The following is a 16,632-nucleotide window of genomic DNA, read 5'->3' on the forward strand; positions in this document are numbered from 1 at the left end:
AGCAAGGACTATGCTCTAGCAATACTCCTCAATGAGTATTACTTTGATCATCCGGCATCGGTCCCTGATGCTAGGCCTGCTGCCCATCATCTATACTGCTGCATCCCGTACTGCCACCCATGGCTCTGCCACTGCCACTACTACATCTGTATGACATCTCCTTCTGCATCCGTACTGCTACCCATGGCCCTGCCACTGCTACTGTTGCGTCTGCACTGCATCCCCTCTCATCATGTTGCATTGTGTTGCCCATAGCATCGCCACTGCTAATTGTTGCACTGCAACTCAGTTACTGAGAAGTAAGCAACTAATCTCCCAACTCTGACATCTCTGTCAGGCTAGAGACACCCCCGATGTTGAAGCTCCCTCTGTTGCTGACAAGTGCTCCCTCTCTGACCTCTGCGCTGCTGCAACAACTCCCTGCATCTCACACCGTTGCACACCTCTTTGTGCCATCCTGCACTGGTGCAACACTCTCGTGCCTCTCGCACTGTTGCAGCCTGCTAGCCTCGCGCTGTCCTGGGAATCTTGCACTGTAGCTCTCTCTGCCGCTCCATCCTCATCCGTCTCTACCGACATCCGCCAGTCCTGCTACTCTTCTTTGGGGCTCCCGTAGCTAGGTATAATCCAAGAGGTTGGGTAACTCAAGGATCCTACCCCTCGTCTCCTGTAGTCCACCTAACTACAGCTCGATGTCTCCCCTCCTTCGCTCAAGTGGTGTGTGTGCACTCATGGCATAGTCATCGTTTGTCTCCACCTCCTTCTCTGCCCTTGTTGGCACTGCCTTGGTCTCGGAAGCCTCTCCCTTGCTCTTCTTCCTCGAACACTGGGTCACATAATGACCCAGCTCCCCACAGTGGAAGCATTTGACCTTGGAGAGGTCCTTCTTCTTCCATTGTTCTTGCTTACCCTCAAATGCTAGGGCAACATCCACCTCCTCCTCCTTCTTGATTTTGATCCCCTTGTTGCTGCTTCCCGTCTTGATCACCCTCCTAATCTCTTCTTGGCGAAGGGCCACCCACATTTCCTCCCAATCTAGAAGGGTCGCCCTGCCCAGTATGCTCTGGACAAACACCTCCCAGTCTTCTGAGACTGCATTCAGGGTTGTTCTCACCATCAACTCTAGATCTGGTGTGGCCCCTATGGAAGTCAGCTGATCTCGGATCTCCTTCAATCGACCAAGGAAGGTGTCGATCTGTTCTCCCTTCTGCATCTGGTATGACCGCAGCTGATTTTCTAGGAGCATCTTCCTCTGCACAGAAGTATGCTGATACAACTTGGTCAGGGCCTCCCACATCTCCCGTGCCGTATTCTTCTCGGCAATATGTGGTACTATATGATCCTTGACCCCATCAAGAATGATACTCTTGGCCCTCGCCATTGCTTCCTCATACCTGTCATTGTCAGCTAGGTCAACTGGGACCGCTATTGTCTTCAAGGCGAAGTGCTTGACACGATTTCTGTCAAGTATGGATAAGATTCTGGCCTTCCAAACTACGAAGTTTGAGGCTCCATCCAGTCTATCCTGGTCTCTTACTCCGTGTAGTGCCATTCTGTTGCTCTTCTACTTCCCTCCTAGAAGTTCTTGATGTGACTCCCTCTAAGCCTCGATTTCCATCCTGGAAACCCTTCTGTCGATGTCGAGATGCCCCCTACTCTGATCGTCTGTGCAGCTGCACCACTAATCCGGATTTCTCGACTAGAAACCCTCGATAGCAACTCCCTCCTTCTTGGCCTTGCCCTGTTAGGTACTGTTCTGACTACAGTACCCCACCAGCTCCACTCTACAACTCACCCACAGCCTCCTAGACCCCAGCAACCTGAAGGCGAGACCTCCTAGGCTCTACGTAGTCCCAGCACTGGCAAACTAGCTTCCTCAACCAACTGCGTCAGCCCCCCTGGCCTCTACGTGGCTCTATGTGAGCCTGACTTTGCCTCCCTCAGCCTCTGCGCAGCCTCTTCTTGGCTCGAACTTGACGACGCAGGCACTGCGTCACCCCTCCCTTGTTGCTTTGTTGCTAGGAACAGCTTCTGTCACTCGAGACAACTGTTTTCTACTGCTATTGCTCTGCTCTACTGATGTGCTCAGTTCTCCTGTGATCTGCAACCACGCTCTGATACCATGTTGAAGTTTCTAAGTCTAACAGTTAAAAACCCTCCATGTACTTTCTGATTTATTCCTTCCTACTTGTTCTGATTAATTAACAAGTTATTTACCCTGTAAATACTGAAAATAAACACAAGTACATGCTCAACACATTACAGATCATCAACAGAAGGAAATGGAAACAAGCACACAAATGATACCGTTATTTTAGGACTAATGTACCCGAAAAAACCCAATGCGGGAAAATCGGTGCAGCTATATGAGGGTTTGATTTATTAAGCAGGTTCAAAATACAATCTGGGTGCCAAATCCAGCTCACCCAACAGAGAAAAATCTCGGCAATTCTAGCATCTGCCCTCTGCGTCAGCTTTCCCAGTTGTTCCAGCAGTTCCAGTTGTTCCCAGCAGTTCCGGCCTCTGCCCTCTGCGTCAGCTTTCCCGGTTGTTCCGGCAGTTCCCCGCAATTCCGGCTTCTGCCCTCTGCGTCAGCTTTCCCGGTTGTTCCGGCAGTTCCCGGCAGTTCCGACTGTTCCCGATAGTTTTGGCTTCTGCCCTCTGCGTTAGCTTTTCCAGTTGTTTCGACAGTTCCGGCTTCTGCCCTTTACATCAGCTTTCCCGACTCTTCCACCAATTCCCGGCAGTTTCGACTGTTCCCGGCAGTTCCAACTTCTGCCCTCTGTGTCATCTTTCCTGGCACTTCCCGGCAGTTCCAGCTTCTGCCCTCTCTGCTTCTGTATTCACTGCCCCTCAGCTGCAACTCCTAATCACTCTCTCAACTTTCTCAGCAAACCCAGCCCCAGAAGGTCGAAATCTTGATCTCTTGGTGTGTTCTCCAAGTGACCCTCAAGCCTCCTCTTATACTTTTCTCATTGACAGATCAACGGCCGAGATTAAGTCCCTAACCAACAGCTAAGATTAGATCTGGCTTGATCCATTACTTTTGGACCATTCTAACACAATTTTATATTAATTCACATTAATATTTTAATTTCCCTAAGTTTGGACTTAGGGACTCCATTAAAAATATTAATTATTTTAATATCTCCCAAATTGTTTAGAATCTGCCCAAACCCTTTCTGGGTATTGGAGATCTCATGTGCCTTAGCCCCTCCACCAAATTTCGTGGCTAGAGCACATCCGATGCTACCCCAAATCAACAAAAGGTATCTATGTTATTCCTTGCTCCTGTGGGACCCCCTATGTTGGTGAGACGGGGCGTTCTATTAATCAAAGGATTCATGAGCACTCCACTGACATTAAACATGGGAGGACCCAGTCTTCTGCCTTGGCAGAGCACGCGGAAAAGACTAAGCATCACATATGTATTGAGGAGGCCCGGGTTATTGCCAAGATTGCTCCTTTTCATCATCGAAAGTTTAGGGAGGCCATAGAAATTGAAAAAAGGCCGAGGAATCTCAATAGGGATGACGGCTGGAAAATTAGCAGTTGTTGGATCCCTTCCCTTTCCTCCTAGCCACCCTTTCCCCCCTCCCCTCTGCCCCCGCCCCTTGTGTTGTTCTTTTCTGTGAGGTCTTCATTCCCCCCCTCGTCTTCTGGATCGTTGGTTTCCGTTTTTCCTTCTCGTCTCTTTGATTTTTAGTATTTTATTTTAGAATAAGTTATAAAAATCCTTTTAATTAACATTATTATATAAATAAATGAAATAAAAATTTTCTGTACCTAAACATTGATGAAGGAATTTCAAAGATGTGAACTATTTATCTTACCAACCCTTTAGATATAATTAAATAAAATTAATAATGAATTAACTAACCAATTAGAAAAAGCTATATTCTTTCTCATTAGTTCTTCAATGATTTTACTTTAATTTCCATGTTGTTTTAATTAGGAGAAATTTGCTACATATTCAATACTGTTAGATTCCTTAAATTTAGTATTAGGTCAATTATTTAACTAACTTAATAGGTTATCCATTTAATAAACTTTTATTAATTTTTTCTTATTATTATTTCATATAATATTAATGATTTAAGTTTTTATTTATTTAGATAGTTTTAATAATAATAAATAGATCTATTAATAGGTTATTGATCTTGGTAGTTAATACAAACAATTACTTTTTATGGTAATAAATATAACAAAACTAACTTACAAATTAATTAACTAACTATTTATTTATATAATTTTAATTAGGAAAAAGGCCTATTAATAGCTAATTGATTCATACTCTTGATAATTAAATACAAACATTACCTTTATTCAAATATGGTAATAAATATAACAAAACTAACTTACAAATTAATTAACTAATTATTTTTTCTCTGTCCCTATCCCTTGGTCCAGTCTAGTTGCCCAGTCAAATATAGCCATTTCCTAGTCAAATATAGTCGTTGGTCCAGTCTAGTTGCCCAGTGAAATATAGCCGTTTCCTAGTCAAATATAGCTGTTGGATGATCTGCTCTCTCTATTTGTCATGCAGCCATGATCTGGTTCTTCAACTTGTCCTGACGATGAACCACACTCGTTGATTCGAAACGCGTCGACAAATGAATTATGATGTGATTTTCGCTGAAAAACTCTTCTCAATAAATTAATTTATCCCCAACAGTTTATTTACTTACCCATATAAACATTGATTTACCGAAAAGTAAAATCACTAGTATTTTTAACTTCTAGAACTAAAAATATGCAATAGAAATAAACCAAAGAGATGAATCACATATTGCAAAATTAATTAACCCACAACAATTCTTCGTCATTTCATTATCTAAAAAATTTGGGTTTTTCGACCCACAAAAATACAAGGAAAAATACAATCTGGAACCGACAACTCAGTTCCCTCAAAATGAGTTCGGCCCAGGGAAAACAGCCTCAAGGAAATCTACCTTCGGATGAGATTGACCTAAAGAACTCAACCTCCAGCAACACGATCTGCGCCCTCCGACAACTAGATTTGCACCCTGCCACTAATGCGCACTGGAAAAACCCTAGCACTCTAGCAAATCAACTTCCTCCAAATAAATACAATCTCTCTCCGCCAACTCGGCCCTACAATCTCCTCCTACTTAGCCTCCTTGCACTCGCACTTCTCCTTCTCTGCGCACTAGTCCACTGAGCCACTCACACTACAGAGAAAATCGCTCTCTCTTTGTGATGACTCGTTCACACAACTTGTGCTCTTCTTCTTGTGTCTTCACCTCCTCGCTAGGCTCCCTTTATAATCTTCATTGAGTCCAAATCCCTAACCCCAATCTCCCTTCTAGAACCATCTTGGAGATCAACAATTGAGATTATTTCTAAGTCACTTAAATAATTAAATTATTTATCCTTAGAAAATAACTCAATAGTCCACAATAATTAATTTACTTTAATTATTGTACTTTTCCTAAGTTAGACTTAGGAAAGAAGACATAAATCACTAGAAGAGGCAAATAATGTCTTCCACATGCTAAGACACCAAGCCGATGTAGAAGACCTTTTGAAGCTACTCACTTCAACAATGTGCCCATCTAGCAAGGTTACCAGGGCCTTAACATCCATGCTAAAAAGATCAATAACAAGTCCATTTGCACAAGCACATAGTCCCATGAGGGGTGAACATGTTGTTGGGAGGATTTGAACCTTGGTGGGGTTTGCACAAGCACATAGACCTATGAGGGGTGAACATGTTGGGAGGATTTGAACCTTGATAGGGTGGTTATCACCATGCCCACTTTCCCAACCAACCAAGCTTCATTGACTAGAATGGGTTATCTTAAAATCATTCACACTAATATCCTTCCCATACTTAGTTGCACTACACTAGCACCATAACTTGATGATTTTGGAGCCAATATAATGCACCATTTATCTCCCAAAAAAGACATGCATCAAACAACAGCTAAATCATCAACCATGAGGTATCTGTAATTAAGGATCAAAATATCTCAGGGTGTGCAATAAAAGTTAAAAGTCGCTCTTCCTCACAACTTATGATTATACCTTATCCTCTCCAATGACACAACATCAAAGCTTTAGCTAGATGCTGTTGTACAACAGCAATAATTGCAACACAATATCATGCCTAATGTCATGAAAACACTTCGAAAATTTATAAGCAATCATTAATGAGTCCTTGCTGTATATTAACTTAATGTGAGAATGCATGTTTATTTGTTATGTAAAAGTCCCTTCGTTTCCATCCATGAGAAGATTTCTCTCTTTAATTTGTTAAGTCAAATTATGGAGGTCTTTGCATTCAAAGTACTTCATCAGGAATGTTCCTGCAATGGGGTTTTATGGAGAATATTCTCTTGCCAAGGTTATCTTTTTTGTTTTGCTCCAAAACAAATGAATGTTCAGCTTTTCAGTTACATCCTTCTCTCATGATACAGATATTCTTCTCTCTTTTGTTTTTTCAATTTGTATTGGTCAGATTCAAGGCTTAAGTGCAGCACTGCAATTATTAGGTTTCCAAATTTTCTCCATGGCTTGAAAATTTTGCATCAGCTGTTGTTTAATAAGGCATGGACCCAGCAAGCTGGGGATAAATAGCCTCCACTGCAAACATGTGGACTGTAAAAACCCATTGTTATTCTCCACTTGCAATGTGTCAAGTTCCATGAAAACTGAATGCAAACCACTAGCAGGAAATTAAATAAGTTGCACATACGAATCACAAGTCAGGTCTAGGACGAAAATGATCTGTCCATACTATGGTATGGAGGAAAGGTAGATAGTATTTGTGACATTTCAAAACAGCTTTCCATATAATAGAATTGACCAAGTTTAGATGCGTAAACCTAATTCAAGAAAAAGCTGATTTCCACAAACTTGCTTAATGTATATTATTTTCATAGAAATACATTAGAAAACCAGAACCTGAACATCTCAAGTAATATGAAGTTGATAAGTTAGGCTCAAGGAAACACGGGATAATGTGAAGAACAGCTTCAGACAGTGACATCACTACCACTTGCCTATTGTGATTACCATGTTAATTAAAAACAACATGATACGTTTCAAGAGCACAAAGAATTATGGATACAAGACCACACACCTGCCGTGCAAAAGAAAGAGCATGATATTGCATACAAGGACTACATCCTAAGTCACTGAGCACAACTACTGCTGCTTTGGCCCTCTTTTCCATTTTAACCACTTTGTACATACTGTAGTATGGGGGAAAGGTAGATAGTGTTTGCTGGAATTTCAAAACAAATTTCCAGATAACATAATTGACCAATTTCAGACTTGGAAACCTAGTTCAAGAAAAAGCATATTTCCACTAACTTTCCCGCATGTTTTTCTTCTCATAAAAATACATTAAAAATATCAAAATCACATCTTAGGTACTATTAAGTTAATAATTTAAGTTTGCCAAAAAATAAAGGATGATATGAAGAAAAGCTTCAGACTCTGGCATCATTACCACTTTCCATTTTAACCAGTTTGTACCTACTGTAGTATGGGGGAAAGGTAGATAGTGTTTACTGGAATTTCAAAACAACTTTCCAGATAACAGAATTGACCAATTTCAGACTTGTAAACTTAGTTCAAGAAAAAGCAGATTTCCACTAACTTTCCCGCGTGTTTTTCTTCTCATAAAAGTACATTAAAAATATCAAAATCACATCTTAAGTACTGTTAAGTTAATAATTTAAGTTTAACGAAAAAAAAGGATGATATGAAGAACAGCTTCAGACTCTGGCATCATTACCACTTGCCTATCGTGACTACCATGTTACAAAAAAGCAACATGAAAAGCTTTGAGAGCACAAACAATTATGGATACAATATCACATACCTGCCGTGCAAAAGAAAGAGCATGATATTGCATACGAGGACTACGTCCTAAGTCACCAAGCACCACTACTGCTGCTCTGCCCCTCTTTTCCATTTTCATCAGTTTGCACAGCAACTAGTTCAAGGTTGAATAATCTTCTACCCACGTTTTTTCTTCAAACAGACACAAATGAAGTTATAAAGTGAAGTACCACTTAACATTTGCAGATCAGTGCTTGCTTCTATCTCACCATTTTATGTCAGATGAAATAGTCAAATTGGAACAAACACAACATGATAAAGTATTTTTTAAATACTCCAACTTTCTCATACACAAAAATATCAGCGCTTAAGATCTGACAAAAAACTTATGATGGGGCCTAGAATCTGAAAAAGAAATTATAATTGGGTGGATGGAAGCACAACCCATATACAAAGACCCAAAGGCCTCAAATATAGTTTACAGGTCTGGCATCACAATTACAATCAATATCTGCAAAGTCTAACCGACAATTCATAAAGAGCAATAAAAGGAAATACAGATGCTACGTATAACCATGTAAGAAAACAACAAACTTACCAAAGACCATATGAATATCCAAATAAATTACAATATTGAGGAATCTGTTCCATTAAAGCAGAACTTTAAATTTAATACACACAAAAAGCAGATGGAACTCAAATTTGGGAACTGAAAGTGCAAAGCAATTGCAGTCCCAAATTTGGTGTTGCATAGGCAAATCTGTCATTACAGGTCTGACTTCATGAAGCTCAGTTTGGGTATTGTATTCAGAATGTAACGAATAAAATATATACATAATATAAATATAATGTAAAAGATAAATATCATAAATAATAGGTAGTTAAGCTAGTAATTAGGTTGAAGAGGCATGTCTAAGAGGACATGACTCTTCATGAAGAGACACTTGCTTGGTATATAAGCAAGCCTCTCGTTCTCATTTGTAATTCATTATTCATTCTTATTCATATATTTTAATATAATATTTATATCCTCAATGGATAACTTCATATTCCAAGTCTTTTGGAGTAATTAATTTATAGAAGGAACTTTGTTCGCTTTTGGTATCAGAACCACGTTTCGCTGATCACTAGGCCTTTGGCTATCAACCTATCATCAACCTTGTTGCTGTCATAATTGAAGCGTTTGGCCACACATTGGGAGATTCTCCATTTTTTAGGTCCTTGGCCATTTGCTACTATTTAAAAAAATAATAATAATAATAAAGAATAAAAAAGAAGAGTATATAAAAAGAAAGAGGAAAGGAAATAATATATTCTGAACAAACAAACAAAAAAGTGAAAAAAAAAAAAATATATATATATATATATATATAAAGGTTTTACATTATTGATAAAAAGTGCATAATAAAGATAAGTGGGAATCTTTTCAAGTATATTTAAGACTTTTTACGTGGAGAAGCCTGTGGTTTTAGAAACCAATGGTAATTGCCCGTGGTTTTAGAAACCAATGGTAAGTTTTACATTTTACGTGGAGAACATTAACCGTGGTTTTAAAAACAACCCATGGTAATAGCCCATGGTATTTTAACAGTTAAAGAAAAAACAGGGATACAAAAGCTCTGACGTGAAAGGTAAATATTACTTTTTACAGGAGGTTTTAAAAACAACCCATGGTAATAGCCCATGGTATTTTAAAAGTTAAAGAAAACACGGATACAAAAGCTCTTACGTGAAAGGTAAATATTACTTTTTACAGGAGGTTTTAAAAACAACCCATGGTAATAGCCCATGGTATTTTAAAAGTAAAATAAAAAACAAAAGGGATACAAAATCTCATGCCAAGTGATATTTAAAACTTTTTACGTGGAAAAGCCTGTGGTTTTAGAAACAACCCATGGTAATTGCCCATGGTATTTTAAAAGTGAAAGGTATTTTGATAAACATTGGAGAAAAAAGGTGTGATCTAAATAATTTTAATCATTCAAATCTAAAGATTGTGACCGTACCAAGAGTCACGTCTCATCCAAATTTTCTGAGAAAAAAATTATTATTATAATTATAAAAAAGGATACTATATAAGCCTTATATAGTCACATATAAAAGGAAAAGTGGGTCTCAAAAAAGTATATATAAATTTTATATAATTATAATTTTATAATATATATAAATTAAAATTATATAATATATATAATTTATAATTATATATATATATTAAAAAATTATTATTATATAAAAATTTTATTAAAAGAGTGAACAAAAAAGAAAAAGAAGAAGAAGAGAATAGATTTTTATAAGAGAGAAGTGGAAATATATTTTATAGATTAAAAAAAAAAAGAGCAATATATATAAAATAAAAAGAGAGTTAGCAAAACTTAAAACGAAAATTTAAAAAAAATAAATAAAAATAAAAATAAAAATTCCCAAGTTCATCTTAACAAAGTAAAAATGGAGTCAACCATTGCCGATAAAGAAATTGAGTGTAGTCCAAAAATGAGAGATGAAAGGTTTCCTGAAACCTTTGGTAAATATGTTGATACATTATTTCAAATCAAAGGATCGCTCGGAGGAAGGGACATCATAATCTCTATCTGTCCTGTTGAAAGAAGTAATTATGTTAGTCCTAAATGTGCTAACCAATTGGTGATTCCTGAATCAAATATAGTTGAAACAAATATTTTTGGCAAACAATATGATATAAGCAATTTACACTTAAATATTGGAGATTATACTTTTACCTCAAAATTCACCGTGAAAACCTTACGTTGTTTTGACGATAGTGACATTCACAGTGGCATTGTTTTAGGGTTACCTTGGATGGAAACTCTAGGTTCCTTTATTCTAAATACGAAGAAAAAGTTTTTAACATTTTCTTACAAGAAGAAGAAAATAACGCTCCAAGATTTTACACTAAAACCAAATTCAGTAACACCAGAAGATATCTCAGATATTTCAAAAGTAATGTCTCAAGAAGGTAAAAAGATATTACAAAATATGCAAAAAGAAATTGACAAAATCAATGTTGACAAAAATGAAGAAGTTTCTCGATTGAAAAACCATAGCGAAAAATTACTGTCACAAATTAAGAAACTTAAGAAGGATAAGAAATCATTAGAAAACAAGGTACAACAACTTATCGAGAAAGAAGCATCAAATGTAGGAATTCAAGTTAAGCAAGTTGAAGAAAAGACGCGCTTGGATGTTGCAGTTCAGACAATGAACTTCCCAAGAGAATGTTCCATAACCAACTCAACAACATCTTTATCGGAAGAAAATATAAAAATTCCCACATGCCCAATAAGGGAAAGTCAAACCAAAAAGGTTCCATATCGACATCCGAATCACGAGAGTAGACAACTCAATCAAGCTACGTATATGTACCTTTCAGAACCGAAACAACAAACTGATGTTCCAGATAATAGTGATGTAACCTCAATCCAGTCTTATGCTAACAAGTCGTTACAAAATTCCAGTGATCAGAATGCTATACAGAAGATTAATCTGGGATGGTCTGATCCTTTCTCAGTGCGACAATTTTGTTTGTCACTAAGAAGATCATATCAACTTGTATCGACAAGGATGACTATTCCGAGACATAAAGACTTTCGAAGCCGAAAAAGAGATCAAGCCTTTTTCATCGACAAGCTTTGAGGACAAAGCTTTTTGAGGAAGGAGGCAATGTAACGAATAAAATATATAAAAAATATAAATATAATGTAAAAGCTAAATATCATAAATAATAGTTAGTTAAGCTAGTAATTAGGTTGAAGAGGCATGTCTAATAGGACATGACTCTTCATGAAGAGACAAGTAAGCCTCTCGTTCTCATTTGTAATTCATTATTCATTCTTATTCATATATTTTAATATAATATTTATATCCTCAATGGATAACTTCATATTCCAAGTCTTTTGGAGTAATTAATTTATAGAAGGAACTTTGTTCGCTTCACAAAATGTTCTCCCTTCACGTAGCCGCACTTCAGAAATATGATTTCAGGTCTGCACCAGCATAGACAGAAGGACTGAAAAGCTAAGATGGGTTCAGATCAGTCCTCAGTGCCAGTGAAGGGCAGTTTCATGTTTGTCAAAGAAAGCCGCAGTAGTAAGGAGGGTTTTTGGGCAGCCCCATCCAGACCCTAGTTGACTTTTGTTTGGATCTTCAGATTGGCAAGTCTTTCTGACTCTAAATCATTGTACTCTCTCTCTCTGCTGAACATTCGATGATAATAATAAGATGGATTGCTCAAGGGTTTTCCCCAACTTGGGGTTTTTCCCTGGCTTGTGCCAATTACTGTGTTCTCTTATCTTGGCTTGTCTTCTGCATTTATGTTGAATGTTCTTTCATCAGTTACTGTCATAAGTTAATGGTTAATGCTAATGAATTAATGGAGTCAATTATGTGCTAATGAAGTATCTGATCTAAGCAAAGAACAGGTTATCTCAAAATTAACATGGTATCGAAGCTAGGAGAGGACAAACCCAAGAGTAATGAGAAATCTCAAAAGGAGTATTGACAATTCTCTGTGGCATCATACACTGATGAACCAAGTCCGAGGCAAATTGAACCCTCGATTCACCACTAATTCTCCATACCGACCAATTTATCTCATTCAGGCCGACTTTTGCAAATTCTGAGCTACCTGGGTTTTTTTTAATCGGTTCGTTGGAATTTAAAGGGTTTCAAATCTGGGGTTTATTCTCGGCTCTCAAGGATGTGAGGTACCATTGATAAATTCATTCATCTCATAAAATTGATGGTTTTCCAGTATATAATTCTGAAAGATTTAAACTCTCCTAGAGAGAAAGCCAGAAGAAACTATTATATTCATTCGAGAGGGGTTAGTATTGCGCGTTGGGTTAATTGTGTGGCCCGAGTTCAATTCCTTTGGAGCAGTGTCAACAGTTTACATAACTGAATTATGTCCCAAACTGGACTCGCTTATCTATGACTACAGTCTTACTCTCATTAACGTCACGCATTGATGGTCGTTGGATTCACTCAGTTACAGTCACGTATTGGTTTTGTTATTCATGCATTGAGAGTTACAGGATTTGTTTATCTCACACCTAATCCCTCACATCTATCTATAACGAGGGTGAGTGTGAAAATGTCCAAATGATGTATGTGCATGGTTACGCTATCTCAAGTCTGTTGCCTTAAATAAATAAATTATTCAACCCCAAGCACTGAAGGCCAGAGAAGAGAATCAATCTGATTTCGTATAATATGGACCACCGAGGTGTAATCGCAATCTTCGCAAGCAAGTATTTCGTCTCTCTGAAATTTGTTTGCAGCTCTAAGGAAAGGAGCTCACTCTATCTATTATATCTACGACTACGCGTAGGTCATTTCTCTCTAAGGTTTTCGATGGCTTTGCTTGAAGAAGATTGAAGGTCTGAGAGGGTTGTGGTTTTCCTTTTATTTTTGGGATTAGGGTTTGGCTTGTGATGTATCTTGCAGGTGTTTCTTTGGCATGTCATAAGTCTCTGTAGCCACTACAGCGCCAACACAGGAATAATTTTTGTAATGAGTCTGAATTTTTTTGAGCCTGTCTTTTTCGCCTTCACTTGATGATCGAAATTGTCAAAAGGAACTCACATTAATCTTATCTCTGAAGCAGAAGTTGACTGGATGGCATTTCTAGAAGTTTCATTTACCTAAAGCAATGATTATCTATGTTTTTGAGTGAGAAAATTCATACCCTATGCGATCTGGTTGTATTACTAATATTTGGCAACAGACTTATGTCAAGTGCACAACTCTTGGATATAGCGTGTGTTAAAATTGGCAACTAGGGCCAAACTCCATGTGGGTCATCTTATTTATGGCAGCTGATATTTTTCCTTGATTCCTCTCGTCGAGAGGTGTAGGATTGATCTAACGATCATCCAATTCCGACAAGTATTTATGGAGATATGAATTTATTTGTATTTACTTGACAAATTGTCAAGGTCGGCCAACAGCTAAATGTGTGGCACACATGCCCAGCATATCATATAAATACAATTGAGGTTGAGGCATTATTCACTCATCTCATCTCTCACACATTCTTCTCTCCTTAGCTGATTGGATTTACACACAAGGAAGAGAAGCTCACACGTGGGAAGAAGGAGGACGCAAAAAGGCAAGGAAGCAGGACGCAAGAAGACGCAAAAGCTGCAGCAAGATGTTTTGACCAGCGTTGACCAAGCGTTGACTTTTCAGGAGTGCAGTTTTGGTGTGGTTGTCTCTCCTAGGCAGGCCGCAGATTTTGGCATGCAAACCGAGGCAATCTGACCTCTGGTTTGACCAGCGTTCACTGCCCTAGTTTGTGGCAGCAGGTTGACTTCAATTGACCGCAGTTTGACTGTGTTTTTCGGACTGTTTATGGGTTGCCTCTTCTTGTTGTTGGAGGCCTAGATGACTGGCAAATTGACCAAGCATATTGGAGGTCAATTTCATCTTGTTTGACCAGATTTGACTTTGTTGGTTAGGGTTTGCTGTTGCTGTCATAAAATTATAGATTTATGTATTTGTACTATTTCTCTCTGCTGAACAATTGAAGATTAAAGAAGAATTGATCAAAGGGTTTCCCCACATTGGATTTTGTCCCTAGCTAGCTGCCACATCTGGTGTCTCTTGTCTTGGCTTGTTTTTTGTCGATCTATTAATGTTCTATCTGCATTTTACTTTATGTTTATGTGATTGATAAACAGTGGCTAATAAGAAGAAATTGAAGTAAACTGCACTAAGCATAGAACATACCATAAATTAACATGGTATCAGAGATGAGGTGAAGACAAAGCCCAAGCAAGAGTAAGAGCACGAGCAATCACCGAAGGTTGTCAAAGCAATCCTCTAGACTTCATGGGGTCCTCATCACACTTCCCCGCCGAAGAAAAGCTTCGTGAGAAGTCCGACTATCATGGATAGAAGATGTCTCTCGATCTGACATTAGAAGAGCAGGAAGTGTTGGACCATGTGAGAGGCAGGATCATTGAGCCTCCATCAAATGCATCTGTTGCTGCAAGGAACAAGTGGACCAAAGGAGAAGTCAAAGCAAAGAAGATCATCCGAGATTCTATTGACAAGCACCTGGTGGCCTATGTTACCGAGCTGACCACCTCCAAGGAAATCTACGATAGACTGGTAAGCTTATTTAAAGTTAATGATGCAAATCAAGTTTTGTTCCTTGAGAATAAGCTGAAGGAAATTAAGAAGGGCAAAGATGAGAGGTTGTAAGCCTACTTCTTAAGGATCATCAAGATCAAGAATGATCTCCTATCAATTGGGGAAGTCATTCCTGACAGGGAACTGACCATCACTACTCTTGGAGGGCTCCCATCTGAATGGTATATATTCAGAACCACTCTTCTCAACAATAATGTAATCCCAGGATTTGAGGAATTGATGGCGAGATGCATTCAAGAAGAAACAAGGATGGAAGAGCAGGAAATGCCTGCACTTAGAGGCAATCCCACTGCATTCTCCTCTCATGCTAAAAGGAGAAATAATTCCGGGGCAAAATCTAAGGGAAAGGCCAGACCGAAAGGTGGAAGGAAAGGTAGATGTTACATTTGCAACAAAATTGGCCACTATGCGAGGGAGTGCCCTGATAGAAAGGACACATCTCATGACGATGATCAAAATCACTCCCGAGGCAATTCCAACAACAATCAAAGGAAGGGCAGGTTCAATGGCAAAGGAAAAAGGAATGTCGGAAATCAAGGAAGTGGTCAACCCTCCAAGAAGGCAAGAAACTCCAGGTATGAATTTAACGTTGTTAACAATAAGCAAGATGAATATTATCTACCAGCGGCCCTCTCTACTACTTCTCCCCCAGACTCGCTGGGAAATTGGCTTATTGATAGTGGTGCCTCAAGGAACTTCATTGGTTACAAAGAAGCTCTCTCTAATTTGATAGAGAAGGAGACCAACCTAGAAATTGTTCTTGGGGACAACTCCAAATATCCTGTGAAAGGCGTAGGGAATGTCTCTCTTCAATTGAATCAAGGTAATACAATTCACTTGCAACAAATCTTGTATGTACCTGATTTCAAAAGGAACTTGGTATCCCTTTCGGCAATGGAAGACAAAGGCTACAAGGTGGCCTTCATCGATGGCAAGGTACGTGTATGGAAAAAGAATTTCAAAGATGCTTTCACTCTTGGGTTTCGAGTTGACTCTTCATATCATGTCGGAGGAAGTCCGTTGGGTGTCATGAATTGTGACACATCTCTTCAGTCCGAACTATGGCACCGGAGGTTTGCCCACCTTCATTATAAAGCTCTACCAGATGTGAGACAAATGGTGACCAGGATGCCCGAGTTCAAATTAGAGCAAGAAGGTGTATGTCTAGGATGTGCCGAAGGAAAGCTCAAAAGGGGACCATTCCCCTCAAGCCATAGAAAGACCTCCGATATATTGCAGTTGGTTCACTCCAACATATCTGGTATGATGCCTATGAATTCTTTGGGAGGATATTTATATTACCTCACTTTTACAGATGATTATTCTCGCAAGACTTGGATATACTTCTTGAAAAAGAAGGATGAAGTGTTCTCTTGGTTTCGTCACTTCAAAGCCTTGATCGAGAATCAAACCGAAAAGAAGATCAAGATCTTAAGGATTGATAATGGGACTGAGTATGAATCCAATGAGTTCCATGACTTTTGCAAAGAGGATGGCATTAAGAGGGAGACTACAACACCATATACTCCTGAGCAGAATGGTGTGGCAGAAAGGAAGAATCGTACGATTGTGGAAGTTGTCCGTGCTATGCTCCATGATCAAAGGCTTCTGAAGTTTCTATGGGCCGAAGCTGCGAATACCGTCATATAT

The 16,632-nt window shown here is 38.7% G+C and overlaps 1 protein-coding gene across 10 annotated transcripts in view; it reads right to left on the bottom strand.

The window, feature by feature from the left end:
* The window catches only part of LOC149186784 (UDP-glycosyltransferase TURAN-like), a 317,893-nt gene that overhangs the window by 239,569 nt on the left and 61,692 nt on the right, over window positions 1-16,632 (bottom strand). For 4 of the 10 annotated variants that reach the window (XR_016255716.1, XR_016255715.1, XM_089411129.1 and 1 more), the window contains exon 1: window positions 7,106-7,213. Coding sequence is in view for 6 of the 10 variants with exons in the window: in XM_089411129.1 (XP_089267255.1) it covers window positions 7,106-7,198 (93 nt within the window). In the remaining 4 variants the exon portion in view is untranslated. Of the gene's footprint in view, window positions 1-7,105; window positions 7,218-7,852; window positions 8,005-16,632 lie in introns of those variants that run through there. The other 6 variants (XM_089411126.1, XM_089411130.1, XM_089411128.1 and 3 more) reach the window with 3 other exon arrangements.

Source organism: Pinus tabuliformis, chromosome 3_1 (genome assembly GCF_031772625.1).
Source record: "Pinus tabuliformis cultivar Carrire ecotype Pingquan chromosome 3_1, CPIR1, whole genome shotgun sequence".
In the NCBI taxonomy this organism is placed as follows: Eukaryota; Viridiplantae; Streptophyta; class Pinopsida; order Pinales; family Pinaceae; genus Pinus; species Pinus tabuliformis.